This window comes from Maylandia zebra, linkage group LG11, assembly GCF_041146795.1.
Source record: "Maylandia zebra isolate NMK-2024a linkage group LG11, Mzebra_GT3a, whole genome shotgun sequence".
In the NCBI taxonomy this organism is placed as follows: Eukaryota; Metazoa; Chordata; class Actinopteri; order Cichliformes; family Cichlidae; genus Maylandia; species Maylandia zebra.
Genome location: NC_135177.1, coordinates 12679539 through 12696888, shown reverse-complemented (window position 1 = coordinate 12696888; position 17350 = coordinate 12679539). Strand labels below are relative to the sequence as shown.

At 38.9% G+C, this 17350-nt stretch overlaps 1 protein-coding gene across 5 annotated transcripts in view; it reads left to right on the top strand.

The window, feature by feature from the left end:
* Positions 1 to 17350, top strand: part of LOC101478087 (CUB and sushi domain-containing protein 3) — a 251912-nt gene that overhangs the window by 90164 nt on the left and 144398 nt on the right. For all 5 annotated transcript variants that reach the window (XM_004568073.3, XM_012923802.3, XM_076889796.1 and 2 more), the window contains exons 6-17: positions 4589 to 4701; positions 5970 to 6047; positions 7541 to 7628; positions 8254 to 8378; positions 9222 to 9343; positions 11708 to 11811; positions 12097 to 12209; positions 12533 to 12715; positions 13370 to 13696; positions 14518 to 14712; positions 15117 to 15255; positions 16657 to 16844. In XM_004568073.3, coding sequence (XP_004568130.1) covers positions 4589 to 4701; positions 5970 to 6047; positions 7541 to 7628; positions 8254 to 8378; positions 9222 to 9343; positions 11708 to 11811; positions 12097 to 12209; positions 12533 to 12715; positions 13370 to 13696; positions 14518 to 14712; positions 15117 to 15255; positions 16657 to 16844 — 1775 coding nt within the window. The remainder of the gene's footprint in view (positions 1 to 4588; positions 4702 to 5969; positions 6048 to 7540; positions 7629 to 8253; positions 8379 to 9221; positions 9344 to 11707; positions 11812 to 12096; positions 12210 to 12532; positions 12716 to 13369; positions 13697 to 14517; positions 14713 to 15116; positions 15256 to 16656; positions 16845 to 17350) is intronic.

Genomic DNA, 17350 nt, shown 5'->3' with positions numbered 1-17350 from the left:
TTTTTTATAACTAAAAATATGCAATAAACTATATCTACATGTCAGATAAAATCTCTCATGAACATATCTCCTTTTGGAGACTCCTCTATTAAATACTGGGCAGACTGAGACATTAATTTAAGGGTATAAATTGTTATGTTATATTTTTCTATAAGGTAAAATCATTTACAAAGCAGTAATTGAATATGTAGCGGTTTCTCTCCTGGGTATGGTGACCATGCATCACTTGAAACTCCAAGATGATGTTATTATCCGTTACAAATGTCAGAGGCTGTCAGACAGAGTTCTTGTTTTAAGCCCAACAATCCAAGTGGGACCCAGTGAGCTTGAGTGCAGCGGGGGCAAGAATTTTAGAGAGATGGCTTCAACTTCGCCAGGTAAACAAACAGACAAGCAAACAAACACGATTCAGTGCGAGCGATTCTCTCGTGACTATAAAATTCATTGCTTTTGCTCGCTCTCTTTTATGAGTGTCTTTTGAATGTGTGCAAGGCCATTGGACAGGCAAACTCTCAAACATCCTAACATATAGCACCAGCTGCAGGCAGAGACAAGTAAACTGTCAATTTACCCTTGAGGTTTACAGCTGCTTAGCAATGATTTAGAGCCTGAAACCTCAAACTCTGCAAGATTTAAGATTGACTGTTAGCCTTTTTATCAGGCAGAAAGACTTGAAATGGCATCCAACTTCTTATCCTCCCTTGAACCTGTAGCATTACATTTTAATATTAGGTTATTATATCCGAATATAGCATGAATATAAATGTGATCACCGAAAAGTAGTGTCAAATTTAGAAACCTTAATCCTGGATAAGTCCTGCATTATACCCAAGACAGTGCAGGTCAGAGAAACATAATTCACATTCAAATCAATTCATATTTTCCACATCTCTGTAATTCCACATGTATAAACTGAAAAAACAAAAAAACCTCTCAGTTACCCATTGTTGTCAACCACCTTCCTGTAAGTGAATGTAGACGTTATTATAGACTTACAGGATGGTTGGAAATCCACAATTTCCAGACCCGAGGAATGACATGTGTTTTCCTGACACCTCTTACCAGCTTTTATCCGTTTATCAATTGAAGATTTCTATCAGATTTCTGCAAATGAGTTTATTGATTCCATCAAGCTGGGGAAGTTTGAGGATACACATCAATCACCATGAAAATAGACAAACGCAAAAAATAAATAAATAATCTGACAAAAACCAACAGTGGAGTCTGGCAAAGCCAAAGAAAGCAGTTCTTTGTTATTCTTCTGACCTTTAATGTGATTGTTCAGCCCTGTTCACAAAGGGCAAAAACAACAAGCTGTAGATTACACGTCAGTCATTATTCCAAATGTAGACACAGAGCATAAAACCTCCAAGGCTTTGCAAATATTAGATACAGTTTTTGCTTATAGAGCATACTCTTAAATTACTTTTTTTAACATCTACTTTTTTCACAGTTTGAGTCCTGTTACAGTCTTTGATCAGTCGGGTAGATTTTTTTTTTCTTCCTTCTTGGTTCACCGAATATAGTCTTGCATAGCAGCTAAATGCTTTTCAGAGAAAGATACCAGGTTAAGCAATTAATGTGAATAGTTGCCGGTTATACACCAATCCTGTTATGAGAAAACAGTGTGGTGCGGGCCAACAGGCGCCAATCTGCTTGAGTTCATTTCCTGAGCTGTAACTGATGAGGGAGCAGCGGAAGTGATGGAGAGCAACGGCTTCTCCCTTATCACATAAAACATTCCTAGAACTACTCCCTGCTGTCAGATTTTATAAAACATATGTGGGAGGAAAAGATAAAAATCACCCGGGAGTTCCTTTTTTCATAAGTTTGATCGCTTATTATCTGTGGTACACCAACATCTAACCCTCAACTCTGTGAAAGAAAGTGAAGACCCCAGAGGTTTCAGCTCATTGCCATGGCCTCTGGGCCACGTTTGGCCAAAGTACCACCACGCTGAGACCTGTTAAGTTAGTATTTTGATAAAACTGCCATGTTCCCTTCAGCACTGTCTTATCAAATCATGCACATTTCAGTCATTTAGTCATGAGTGCCTTGCAAACCTATGAAACAATAGGTCTTGGCCCCAAATCAGCAATACAAAGTATGTAAATTTTGGATAAAATCAATCGCATAAAATGAGCAGCCTGAGTGAGTCAGAGATAGAAAGGCAGTGCATTATGTGACGAATCCATTTTTATCCCCGTTGGATTTTCTCATCTTTTTCACTTTGCCTGTATTTGAGGAGGTAGAATGAGAAAACAGTAGACAGCACTCACTTGTTCTCGTCTGTCTTAAGGAGACTGGGCATCCGAGTTATTTATTTGTTTCAATGACAGTTACATTAATGAATACCTGTGACATGCATCAATGTTTTGCAAAGTACCACTGAATTATTTGGCACAAGCATCTGGCTGCTCTTAAAAAATGTATCGCTAACTGGACAAACAAGGACAAGTGCAATAAAAAAAAAAATGGAAGAAATAATAGAATGCAGATAATATACTCATCAGTAGTTGCACACATATACATATGTTAGTTGGATACAATGTTCAATATTTCTGCAAAAAAACAAAAAAAAAACTAAAAACAAAAACTCACATATAGGTACATAAGAAAATTAAGATGCTGCGAGGCTTTTCTTCTCTGGCAGCCTTCAGCCTGTGAGCACATTTGTGTTCATTTGGGTGTCTGTCCTCACTGGGAACAGCAGCTTGAGCGTGTGGTGAGGGAGTGTGCAAACCAAGCATCGCAGGAACCACATCACAATACATGTAATGTATTTTCACAATGTACCTGCATTTCTTTTTATAGCAGGGAGTTATTGCATAACTTTAATAGAATGGCTTACTGACTTTGATGCACATTCTTGCAAAAACTATACTCACTGGAGCAAGATATCTGCAAGGTGCCATTAAGCCTTGATTTACTGTTGATGGCGGATCATGTTTTCCTGTCTGCCAACTCTCCCTTTGTGACAACAGTATATTTGTTTCCACGGGCTTTAAATTTGTAACCTCACCGCTACTTCTGGATGGGTATAATTTTGTTATATCGATCTATGTTGTTTACACACTTTGAGCAGATTCTTTTTTTTAAATAATTCGCAGTTTCGCTACAAGAAACATGGCAGCAAAGTCTTCTCCTACAGCTGTTTGAAAGTTGCTCTTTTTCATTCTGCCTGTATATTAGTGCCATTAGCATTTTATCAATGACGCATTGCGATAAAAGGTCAGCTTTTGTGTGAAAATCAATCACCCTTTAACTTCCCTCTTGAAGCTGTCATCATCTCCCCGTGTGATTGATAATTTGGGTTAAAGAGGTCAGTATTCAAAAAATTCATCTAGTTTGTGCATCAACAAAAAGTAAAACCAAAGAACAACAAAAGCATTCAGCAGCATGTAATCTGCCTGACACATGTTTCAGTCTGAGGTAAGGCAGGTCACGTTTAAACAGCAGGGACCAGAGGTGTAATCAAAGTAAGGAGAAATCAAATGCCAAGTAGACTTACTAATGCATTTATTAAATCTGCAATAGTCACCAATTAGTCACCTTTTTCCTTTCACTTTTCTACATCACTGTGTTCCTGCCTCTTTTTCCAACTGTCACTTTCATTTATTTTTCATTTTACTTATTATTACTGCCCCTTAGGTTGCTCGGTAGTAAATGCCAAAGAAATTACGTAGCCAAACCTTAATAAAAAAAAAAAATGACTGCACACACCTTAAGACATGCAACTGGGTGGGCACACATGCAGGCACATAAACTGTGGGTTTGTGTGAAACGCATTATTTTTCATGAGAGAGACAATTTGGAAGCACAGGGCTCGACTGTCCCAAGCCCTTGGTTAATAGCTACAATGGCATTGTGTGCTATTGACTGCAATATGACAGAGCATGGTGAAGTGATTACAGAGCAATAGAAAAAAAACAGCTGGTTAGCCAGAGAAATGAAAAGGTCCAGCAGCTACAAGCCTCTATGATTATAGAGCATCCCTGATGCTGTGGCCAAGCACAGAATAAAAGCTCTGATCTAAAACCAGCTGAAGACACTAAAACAGATGTAGTGAAAACACACAGAAACTTTGAGTCATGCAAACTAGTTTTTGCAACACCACCACAGCACACTGACAGCACGTGTGCACATAGGTACCCTCACATTTACTCTTTGTGCTGATTTTTCCTTTACTCCCTTACATATGTATTTATATACACAGTCAAATTACTGCCAGATTTCTTAGATTTCGTTGTTGGGTTTTATTTTAAGATCACAGTTTTTCTCTCCAGGCATGACATAATTAGCAGATGTTAGTAGTAGATGATTCATTCAGTGGCCCATCCCTATAGCTGGTGCGCTGCAGATCTCCCATTCTCATAAAGAATCTCGTAAAAGAAAAATTACAGCTTTTTATTCATGGTTTTCCTAATCCATATGGAAATGCCCTATAAAGACATAATATAATGTATATACTGTAAATAGGTGTCTTATGAGGGGCTCATTAACTAACACTTATTACAGGGAGTAAATTAAATTAAAAAGCAACATTTTTTCTCTTGTTTTTCTTGTTTGTTTGACTGTTTACACACAGGCTAACTGGAATGAATATTCCAGCACCCATCATTAGCAACAAAAACTGGTTACGACTGCATTTTGTGACGGAGAGCAACCACCGCCACAAAGGCTTCAGGGCTCAGTATCAAGGTAAGACATGATTGCTTCATTTGCACATCGTAATAGAGGGCCCCCTACATGAACAAAAGGGTTCATCGTAGGAAAAACACACTGTAATTACAAAACATGTTTTTGATCTTTGTTAACTGAATATCAAACACTTTGATTAATATTCTCTGTAGAGGGCATGAAGGCTTTTTCTGCTTTAAATCAATGACTTCAAAGCGCCTTGTTAATCAAATATTTGAGAGATAAATACTGTATATATATATTCTCACCCTCGCAATACTACAGCTCAATAGTCTCGTACACTCTCATTGTTTTATAGCCTGACTTTAAGTCAGTGTATGTGCTGCATGGACTATTTGCTGCATATACTTAGCCTCGAAGTGTAGCCCTAAAACAGATTTGAAATCTGCTTGTTCACTATAAAGCTCTATACAAACATTGAATAACATGCATGTGGCAAATCGTTGTAAATGTAAGACAAGCATTCATTCAGGTGCATGAAAAGTCACATTTGTCCTCTCCTTTTAATTACTATGTAGTGGTCAAGCAGTTTTTATGAGTTTTCATATGAACATAGATATTTTTAAACAGACAAGTACTTAGAGGTTTTATTGAGCAGTGTGCTTAAAAGCATGTATTAGTTCTCATCGAATCAGCAAATAGATTCCCCTCCTTTCTTTTGTACTTGTGTGGAAAGAACCAGCTGACCTAGAGTGCAATTCAGAGGAGAGGCATTGCTCCAGTACTTTCAAATTCAAATAGCCTTGTTTTTGCTTGGTTTTTGCTTGATACACCATTTTACCGCTCATGGCTGTTCTGTTAATGATGACAGCCACTTGCATCACCTGGCTTTTGTTTGCAATCTGGCCCCTGCTGTGTTTAATTAGACTTTCTTTAGATAAGTAGCATTGCAGTCCTGGGGCGGCTTTTTGATTCTGCATGGTGTGTGTGTGTGTCCCCACTACAAGCTATAACCATTAAATCCGCTCTGACCAATCAATTTCCATCCACCGTTTAAAATGTGTGAGTTATATCAACAGGCAAACATAATAAACAAATAAATATATAATCTAGGTTTGATTGAATTGCCAGGGCAACCCTTTAGATTGCACCATACCCTTAGGACTAATGCCTTTTGATAAGATGATGCTGAGCAAAAGCAATTACAGTTTGATGTTCTTCATAGGACCAAGTATTATCCAGAGAAAGAAACACTTGTACTGTATCTTCTCACATCTAATACTGTAACTTCTTTTATCTAATGAACTCTTTCTATTGCTCTCGACCAGTGAAAAGCTCTGGAGAGCTTAAATCCAGAGGGGTAAAATTATTACCAGGAAAGGACAACACTAACAAACTGTCTTTGAGTAAGTCTTTTATTTTTCTTATGCAACTGTTTTCATTGTTTGGATTTTTTGTTTATGGAGGGCTTGTGTTCTGGGTCTTTGTTTTCTTTTTGTCGCTTCCCCCCCTTTTTTTGCTGCCTCATTCGATGAAGGAATTAAGCTACAGTACTAGATTTTGCAGAAGTGCAGTCTTTTTTTCTTTCTGATGACCTATTTCCCCTGCTGCCCAGGACTTCCTCCCCTGCCAGAAACTTACTGAGCTAGATCAGCCCTAGTTAGGTATATTGCAGCAAACCACTAAACATGATCAGCTTCTGTCAGACAAAACTCCATCTGTCTCATTCTATTCTATGTAAGCTACACATTACACAGACTTAAGCCCATGCACTATGTGATCTACACATATAGCGGTAGTCAAGGTTGAGTGACCACTCACTTGTCAGATGATTTGTGTACACTTAGAGCGAAGTAAATGCATTCTAATTGCTCGCGGAGCTCTGTCATTAACATAAATCTGGAGTAGAATTCCCTCTAACTCAACAGTGTGCTAAACACTCAGATGATAACAGGTTGTAATCTTTATTGCCTTATGTGTCATAGATTCTGCACTGCATGGAGACATGAATAATGCAGTGAGCTCAAGTCTTTTCTATGAGACAATACTGTATATCATTTCAGAGACTGCGAGGAGAATGCTCCGTACTGTATGCCTTGTGGATTTACTCTGTATAATTGAACTCATAACGACATTATAACCTGTGGCGATTAAGTTCAAAAACGAATGAACTTCCTCAAAGCAAGCAACATGCCATTAGAGCGCCGCACGCTAAAACTGAAGGGTCTCTGTGTGTGTTTGGGGTGATGTCTTGTTGCAAACATTGCAGCAGACCTCAGTGATAATTATGCAGCTACATATTTCATGAGTTTAATTTCCAGTGCATGCAGACATTGATGTACGGATCATAATGTAAGGGGAACATGAGCTTGTTAAGTCAGAACACACAAGCTGTTTTCCTGCCTCTAAATCGCCTCTCTGCATTCTTTCCATGGTAAAGGCAGTATTCAATATAAGCCATATCTCCAAGGCTTTATCTAGTCTACGCAAATTATTATTATGTATGGAGAGTCTGACTGAGTGATTATTGTTGCTCCTGCAAGTGATAGTTGAAGGTTATTTAATCCTCTTAGTGCCTGTTGGATCCAGATAGATTTTCCTCTATTTTGTTTAGCTCAGGTAAGAGTGCTGCGTTTACCCTTGCCACTCACTGTAATATCACAAAACACAACAGCACTGAAAAAAAAGATGTTAGTTAAAAGTCTCTGACATTTCGAGATGAGGTCAAACCGTCATGTGTCAGAACTTTATGATTCGTGAAAGCAAAAACTGTTGAACATGCAGGGTTATCGGCTATTCAGGTGCTTGCTGTTGCAGTGGGTGTTGTCTGAATACACTGGGCTTTAGCAATTCAAGTGTCTCTCTCACAGTGTTCTTGGTCCCTGTCTTCTCTGCTTAGTGAATGAAGGAGGAATCAAACAGGTGTCTAATTACTGCCCTGACCCAGGGGAGCCGGAAAACGGCAAACGGATAGGCTCCGATTTCAGGTGAGTTGTTGTTTCGCAGCTTGAGTGAAGGATACGTAGCGTATGTGCAGATGTGTGCTGAGGGATATTGAAATGAGTGCTCCGCTTTCAGTATTATAACTTGCGCCACATGACTGCATGTCATGAGTTTTTACTGTCACAATCTATTAAGTCAGCAACAGGTGTGCACATAAACTAGTGTTAACCAGTTTATTCTCCACCTGCTGCAGATTTCAAACATTCTTTGCTTTATTTACTGTCATTTTAGTAGATTCTCAGTCTGTTGGCTATAATCTTCTTGTTAATATTATGCAATTTAATTTGTCTCAGTGCCCATTTAGCAAGCATAGGAAAAAGATAACAGGGAAAATAATATGATCAACTTTCAGTCTCTTTGTTCTGTTATGTGGCATGGTTTGATTTTTTTTTTTCAGTCTTATCCTGTTATGTGTGCATAGGGAAGCCCAGTGTAGTCACCTGTGACAGTACAAGTCCATTGTCATTGTCTCGCATTACTGCATCATATACTCGTTTCTTTGTAAATGAATGACCTGAAACAAATAATGAATTTGATATTTCATCAGGAGTCATTTTTGAGGAATTGATTGCTTTTTTCGGGCATTAATGGTGTTTGCTATCTTCTCAGTATCGGAGCAACTGCTCAATTTACCTGTGATGAAGACCATGTGCTGCAGGGTTCCAAAACGATTACCTGCCAGCGCGTTGCCGAAGTCTTCGCTGCTTGGAGCGACCACAGACCCGTCTGCAAGGGTGAGCGGGGCTTCCGATGAGCTAATAAAACTGTTTGATTAAGGCGGTGCCTCTGGATATATGCTCCATGCAGATAGAGGAAAGTTCATTGCTGTTAATTATGTATGAAAGCCTCTTCTGCTACACTCTGCTTTTCCATTCCAAAATGCCCTCACTGTTTTTCTGTGTTTCATAATACCTGGAGCACCTTTTAGAATTTGATTAATGGAAATGTGACTAATAGACCTCCTCTCTACTTGTGCAAACAATATATTACCTTTCAGTCACATTACAATGCACGAGTTATTACTCTGCCTTCTGAGCGCCACTTTCATCAATATTTATTGTGAAGTTGAAATTAATTTTTATGGGTCATTTAGTGATGTTTATGCTGTGTGTCCAGCACAGATCTTTATATCTTTTCTATATACACAGACAAGTATAAAATGATAAATATGTAAAAATGCCGTTTGGCCTGAATTTTTGGTCACTGAAAGTACAATGAAAATGTTTGGGTTGACCTTTTTGCCTTTAAAGCTCCACCAATTCTCCAAGGTACACTTACTGAGAGATTTTAAATCAGCGTTCCAGATTGGAGAACTTTATGAACTAGAAAAGTTTGAGCTGTCTCAGTTAAGATCAGGGCTCAGTGGGGATCACACACTGTGCTGGAGGACTCCTTTTTCTTCATGATTCTCACGATGGTTCTGTATTGCTCGTGTACGTTGGGGGTTATTATGTCACGTCATATTGCAGAACGCACTTCAGACAAGTCAGTGATAATAGCAAAACATTTAAAGTGCCAAAAAAGTTACACAGGCTGTATATCTTCTCTGCTTTGATATTCCTCTTATACTGTTGCAGTGAAAACCTGCGGGTCGAATCTACAGGGACCGTCGGGGACGTTTACATCCCCTAACTTTCCTATCCAATATGAGAGTAACTCGCAGTGTGTGTGGATCATCACTGCCAGTGATCCGAACAAGGTAGGAGAACTTGTACACTGTCCATTAAACATCCACCACTACTGTTACAATGGTAACCGTAGCAGTCGATGTTTGAGGTGAGGATTCAGTAGTGACAAGTCTTGTTATCTTGGCTTTTTTCCGCATTTTTCTGTGTTAATAAAATAGCGGTAAATTCTGATACAGTAAATCACAAAAACTATGCATTTTCACCTTTCTCTGCTCACCGCCGCATTGGAACAAAGCAGTTACTTCCAAAATATAAATGCAATAGACAAAAGGTCAAGATTAGAAGCCCAGTGAGGCTCATGATTGCAATAATAAGAGTAAAGGTTTTGTATAGTGCCAACCTGCAATTCCATTAAGGTAATAAATAGTAGACCAACACTTGTAAAATTTACCTCTGAGTAATCTCTTTGCACTGCACCTCCCTCATTAGTTTTATTTTAAAAAAAACACATTATTTTGTTGCTCCTGAGCACCATTACATTTGTTCTGTGAAAATAGTTCCTTCCCTGTAGAGCATTTGTCGACGTATTTCCTTGGAATTTTTGGATCTGTGTTTTATATGCATCTGTTTTTTTCCAGGGTTATCCAAGTTAGGAGGGGCTACATAGAATATGCATATATTTCCATTTTTACTTTCTGTCATTAATGCACATTGCAGGAGTGGATGGCATTTCGGTTCTCACTAGATTACCAGCTTGACTGTGGCTGTTGGCAGCCTAGCGATTCGCTTCATTCATCTGTGGTCACGGAAATGGGGAGAAATAATGATTGATTGAGACCAGCTTTTCCCCAAAGTGAAGAGGTCAAAGCTGTTTTCCAAATGGTCATTACTGCTCTCCTACATAAATTTGTCTTTCTATTGGTATTCTATCCAGTGAGCCATATACACAGGGGTGTCGACTAAGTACTTTCCTGCTAATAAATAATAACTAACCAACTGACGCTCATTCAGAACTCACTAGGACTGGCAAGTGCCATAGCTTTGTGCCACTGTGCACTCTCCTAGGCAAACAAGCCATTGACTTGGCACTGAAACTTGGTCCATTAGTGTTATTATGGTAATTATGCTTATTTGCGTGTCGTAATGAGGCTGTTATACATACATATTGTGCAGACGCTGCCCAACCCATGGCCAAAAGAACGAAGGCTATGGATGAGCAAGCGGCCATCATATGGTTGTCATCAACAGATGTGACACTGGTGTCATTACGGCATCCTTCCTTTCATCACTAATCCGTGCAGGCAAAGTGCAGGCTGAGATAATGTGGCATGTTTGTGTAATGCCTCTGCAGCAGACATGATTATTAGTGTAAGCAGCTGTTGCCAGTTTGATCTTTAAAAATGTCATCTTTTGTGACGCTATGTACATTTGTTAAGGGGGTAAAAAGATTCACCAGTGACAGCCGACAAAGATATCTCAAGGGTAAATGCAGACAGGCAATTAATAATTTCATATGCTTAAGTTTGCTTTACTCTGATTGGTTCTTAAAATTCGATTTGTGTTCTGAAGTGATGCTGCTGTCAGTTTCTATATTGCTCTGAAGGATGCTTGCGGTGTCCTTTGTCTATGCTGCACATCCCCATTAACATTCACTCTATAAGCCTTTTCCTATAAAAAGTCAAAAATCTGATATGACTTGTGTTTTATATTTTCCCTCTATTTCCCCGAACGCCACTGTTGATTTAAGTTTTCAGGTAGTTTGTGGATATTTGATTAAAGTACCAGAATATATTGTATGTTATAGCAGCTATGTGAATTATGAAAATAGAAGGAAGCGTCTTCAGCTTTTATAGCTCTGCTTGATCAAACATTGAGCTGTCCTCCTGTGCAAATGTATATGACATTACATGGAGTTTCTCTGTGTAGGCCTGCCTTTTGCAGTTTAGCTACAATATCTTCAGCAACATTTTCCCAAAAGGCAAGTTATGGAAATGAGCAGCTATGTTATGAATATCATAAAAATTAGATGGTGGCTTATTTGGTAATAAATCTTTAGAATAACTGCTCATCTGATTGAGAGGGTTTGGCCTATTTAAATGAACGCAATGAATAACATTGACTGGCGGGGTTAGCAATGTCTGTCAGGAGACCTCTCTGTTTGAATCCCTTCAGTGTAAACAGCTTCCACAGGCAAATGGCGACTTTCAGCTTCATGGTTTTGTTGAAATGTATTGAAAAAAAAAACTGCTGACAGAAAATTGACTTCTCAGCAAATGTTCATAAACTATCTGCAATATACCATGCTGGCTTACTTTATATATATATCATTCAGTAGAGTGTTCTCAAATGTTATTGAATGGTGTAAGGAGGGCTTTGCTGTTTGCAAATTCACGACCAATCATAGACTGTCATAGTGACTTTGTATTTTACAACAGGTCATTCAGATCAACTTTGAAGAATTCGACCTAGAAATTGGGTATGACTCCCTAACTATTGGAGATGGAGGGGAAGTAGGTGACTCTAAAACGATCATTCAAGTGTAAGTATTTCATAAACTACTTCATTGGATAGATTATTTTAGCATAATATTGCAGTCAAATCTTTCCAAATCTTTTTGTGAGTCGACATTAAAAGAAATACTTGAACAAAAGAATCCTTGAACCGGTTAAACGACTCCACCACTTCAAGTGTGGCTTACTTGTTCAAGTTACTTGTGTTTTTTATCTGCGTATAACAATGTTTGTCTTCTAATCTGCTTAACGTGTAATGAAATCTCTCAATAGTGAATTTTGATCCCACACTGGCTTGTTTGTCTTATCTGCAGGCTCACTGGGAGCTTTGTCCCAGACCTAATTGTCAGCATGTCCCATCAGATGTGGCTTCACCTCCAGTCTGATGAGAGTGTTGGCTCAATTGGATTCAAGATCAACTACAAAGGTACACACACTATTGTGCTGATGCCATCTCTCACTGTCTGTATTCATGTCTGTCTCTGACTGTCTCTCACTAAAGCAGCAATTTTATTTTCCTGTCTGCCTTCCTGCCGATCTGTCACTCTTTTATCTTTCTACTTCTTAAAAAAACTTTCTTAACCCAACTTCCACACTCTTCAACTGCACCTATACAGATAATCTTAAAGAAAAAAAAAAAACTATCTCAGACTACTTTCCTTGACGTAATCCTCTGCTCTCCCCCTCCCATTTCCACTCTCTTTCTCACTTACTTCATCTGTCCGTCCCCCTCTTTTCTCTTCTCCACAGAAATTGACAAAGAGAGTTGTGGCGACCCCGGTACACCTCTGTATGGCTATCAAGAGGGAACTGGTTTTTTAAATGGAGATGTTTTACGCTTTGAATGCCAATTTGGATTTGAGCTCATTGGGGAAAGGATGATAACCTGCCAGAACAACAATCAGTGGTCAGCTAATATCCCCATCTGCATATGTGAGTCCCATACTTGTTTTTAATGACACCGGATAAGCAATTACTTATGTGCTTGGAAGGTTCACAATGACACTGGGCTATTTGAGAAATAATTACAGAGTTGTTAACTGAACATGCAGAGCTGTGCACACAGCACATTGTGTGAAATGGGAAGTTTTTGTTCAAGCTTGCTTTTTTGGGTGGTTGTTGTTGTTGTTGTACTATTTATCTGAACTGGAGAAGGTAACATGCACTCTACTGTTTATCATCCTATGTCAAGGCATCCCTCTCCTTGTAGTTACAACATTCCTAACCTATCTCCATAACAAAAAACTAGACTTGTGTTCCTTCGATTTAACTGCCTCCTTTGGGACAGTGTGCAGTATTCCTATGCACCTATATTCATATATGTCTGTACTTTTGTACAGTTCTCTGTTCCGTCCTGCTTACAGTTTCATGTTTCTCAAGCTACTCAGCACCCTTGGGAGTAAACCTGTCTCCAGTTTGCTGAGCTACTTATACAGTACTGACATTGTTCTGTAGAGATCTTTGTGCCTGGTCCTGTTATGGGAGATTCTGCAGTGTAGACATGTCGTGTGGCCAGTGAGAGTTGCTGTAAAACAAATTGCTTACTCGGGATATATAACTGATGTTTTTGCCCTCTCTGTCACACAGTTCCCTGTTTCTCTAACTTCACTGCGCCCATGGGGACGGTGTTGTCTCCAGACTATCCAGAAGGCTACGGGAACAACCTTAACTGTGTTTGGCTGATTATCTCTGAGCCTGGCTCCAGGATCCATTTGGCCTTCAATGACTTTGATTTGGAGCCTCCTTACGACTTTCTTACTATCAAAGATGGGGATCAGTCAGGAGCCACAATACTGGGACGCTTCTCGGGGGCTGAAGTTCCTTCCCATCTGACATCCAATAGCAACGTTTTGCAGCTCGAGTTTCAGGCCGATCACTCGATGTCTGGGCGAGGGTTCAACATTACCTATAGCAGTAAGTGGCTGATCAATGGGTAAATGAAACTAAAAGAAAGAGAAATGCATTCACCCTCTACCTTTCATGGTTAGGGATTTTTTTGGTGGTGTCTCAGGTCTGTCTGACCTGTTAAATTTGTACAATTTTTAGACGCAGTTAACCAAAAAAAAAAAAAAATTACTAAGCGTACTGTGCAAATTAATTGTATTAATAGAAGAGGAATGAAGTTTAGCAGAACCTGTAGTTTATGTGAATGAGCATGTTCTCAGTCACAGAGCTTTATTGTCGTCCTTGTTGCTCTTTTAGAAATTATGTTTTTTCCTGATAATAATGGTTATAATTTCTTGGCAGGCATCTTTTATAACACACAAGGACACATTACAATTCATTGAAGCAATGGACAACAAATATTTAAAAAAAAAAAAAGGTTAATAAAACCACTGGCAGATTACAGAGTTTTAATAAGTGTAACCCTAGCACAGCTTTTCCAGTCAAGATTTGAGCAGAAAAGCTGCAGCATAAGTTAGGTTAATAGTACCTTTATAAACAAAAAGCGCCATTTAGTACTGTGGAGGTAGTGCTTAACTCAGATGCCTTATTGCCTATGCAGTGCCATTGTAATTCTTTTGCTTTTCCTCCGGTGCAATTCTCAACAAGCTTTAAAGACAGAGGCTATTGTCAACCCTACGTGTATAGAGCAGACCTTTGTATGTTCTTTTTTCCTCTCTTACGGACAGCTACATCCATTTCCCTTATCTCTCTACTACTCAAAGACCCAATTTCTCATTCACACAAGAGCATTTGTCACTAGATCTTGTTCCCTTTCTTCTCATTACAAGCTTTTGGGCATAATGAGTGCCCTGACCCTGGCATACCGTTGAACGCTAGGCGCTTTGGGGACAGTTTCCAGCTGGGGAGCTCCATCTCTGTTGTTTGCGAGGATGGCTTTATCAAGACACAGGGAGCTGACACCATCACATGCCATCTGGAAGAAGGCAAGGTGATGTGGAGTGGACTCATTCCCAAATGTGAAGGTAATTAAATTGTAATTGCTAACAATTATGTGAATGAGTATAAGTTAACTGCTGAACTGGGATGAGAAAGAAAGAACAGAAACATGATAAAAAAAAAAGTGAGTGGGTTAGTGTGGAACACGGAGTTCAGTCCATCTAAACCGGGCTAGATTTATTTTCAGGTATCTGTAACTCCAGGCCTTTGGTGACTCATCCTATAAGTGTTTTCTTTCAATATTTTTCATGTGGGTATGAACAGATTACCGAGAGGTATCATCTTTAAAGCAACTTTTTTCTCTTTTCTACCTCTCTCCTCTCCTCTCCTCTCCTCTCCTCTCCTCTCCTCTCCTCTCCTCTCCTCTCCTCACCTCTCCTGCTTTCTTTGTCTTCTTTATGCCCCCTTAAAACTCCTTCCACTGCTCCAGCTCCTTGTGGAGGACACTACTCAGGGCCATCTGGTGTCATCCTCTCCCCCGGGTGGCCAGGCTACTACAAAGATTCCTTGAGTTGTGAGTGGGTCATTGAGGCCGAGCCGGGACGCTCCATCAAGATTAGCTTTGACAGGTCTGTATGACAGTACTGCAACAAGTCAGCCACTGAAACAAAGACACATGTAGAGTGACAAAATCTGGAAAAGGACTTAATTCCTGGTGTAATATAATCACATATTGTGCTGCAGTAGTCATATACCTGCATGCAGACAGACACTCATGTATATATCCCTTTAGTTTATGCATATACAGGACATGTACACAAACATAAATGGCTCCCCTTGGCTGTGGAAGCCTCTGAGTTTGAAATAGAAAGTCAGAGGAGGAAGAACAGACTTTGGTCTAGTTTCCAAAAGTGTTGAAAGCCTCAAGTAATCCTTTATCTTGCTTACCCGCTTTGCTCACTTCCTGAGAGAGCTTCAATAAAAGAAAGTGGGGAAAAAAGGAAAGGGAAAATCTTGGTTTGAAATCTTTATTTCTTAATATTAATAAGTGAAATCATGAAATTCATTCATTCGTTCATGTTGTATAATTGTTGCTTTTTCAAAGGGCTGCCTTTACTGTGACTTTTTTGTTTTGTTTTATTATTTATAAAATTAACCCTCTTTTCCTCTTCCCTCACTTAAAATGAGCACAGGGTTTCTCATGCCTGTTTAAAGCATTACATCTATGATGGCACTATACTCGAGGCAATCTTCACAGTTTCTTATATCAGTGAGATAAGAATGCATAAATTTCAGTCAGGAAACGTCAATAATATTGACAGATATATCTGTGTTGATCCCAGTTGTTTGATGGGGGGGTTAAGAAGGTTGCAACAGATGCATAGCAATGTCACATTTCCAGGAACTGTTCCAATTATTGGAATTTTTGCTGTAGCGCTTATTTATTTTTTTACCCATTGCAGAAAATTAGGATGTTTTTCTGTAAAAGAAATTACATTTTCTTTTTACAGCTTGGTAATACTGTGTTAATATTGGGATAAAAACAAGTGACTTAATTACAAAAGAAATATCAAGTAAATACGACGCAATGACCCGCATCCAGACTGGTTACATCTGGAAACACCAGGTTATTACAACTTTAAAGCCAGTATAAAAAAATCAAATACACTGATATTATCATTATATTGCTCCTGCCTGTTAAGAAAACGAGTAAATCACTAGACCTTACTGCTAGACCTTCTATACTAGTACTAATTGGTTTTGCCTTGTAAGTTTCCACATCACTACGCTCAGTTTGTGAGGCCTTATTAACCTCAATATAAAAGTTTCAGTGTAATATTACTCAGCTCAACCATTGTTGGTACAAAATACAGGGATATTGCTGTATGTTTAAGTGGTTATAACTTCTTGTTTTTACCTTATTACCTCAGTATTGTCACATTTTTACCAAACTGTATGAGGTAACCAAATTTATTTTTTAACAAATATGTATACTTAAAGTCCATCTGTCCTTTTGTTTAACTTTTAAGGTTTCAAACTGAGCTCAGTTATGACTTCCTGGAGGTTCACGATGGTCCCAATCTGCTCTCTCCTCTGATTGGCTCTTTTAACGGAACCCAGGTCCCTCAGTTCCTGTTCAGCAGTAGTAACTTCCTGTATCTGCTCTTTACCACCGATAACAGTCGATCAAACAGTGGCTTCAAGATCTTCTATGAAGGTGAGAGTATAGTGCTATTGCCTGTAATTTCTTCACAACAAAAAAAGGATGAGATGAGATGGTACACATTCAGTTCTATAATTAGACATAGAGAATAAAATTTTAAACAAGTTCAACTGTGCTTCAGCTAGAGGCACTGGAGACTGGTTGGTCAGCTTTTCTGGTAGCACTTAAGTTTCTGAAACCAAATGCCAAGATTAAACTTTGTTGAGGAAATATTTCAGGTCTATTACATGTCAAGAGCACTAGTATTACCATAACAAAATGCCTCAATTAGCGTGGGTTCTCTAACTACATGAGTTCAGATTAGTTACTGTGATTAACATTTAAAGGTGATACATTTTAAATTTTTCATAAGTGCTTAGCTTAGCTGGAGAGGTCTGCTCTGCTGTTTTTAATTTTAGATCATCTCTTGTCTAGTGTTAAAGCCTCACAATTCACAGTGTACATTTCATGCTGGTTATTAGTTTACCTGGGGCTCTTGGCTCTTTGGTAAGGCAAAGAGG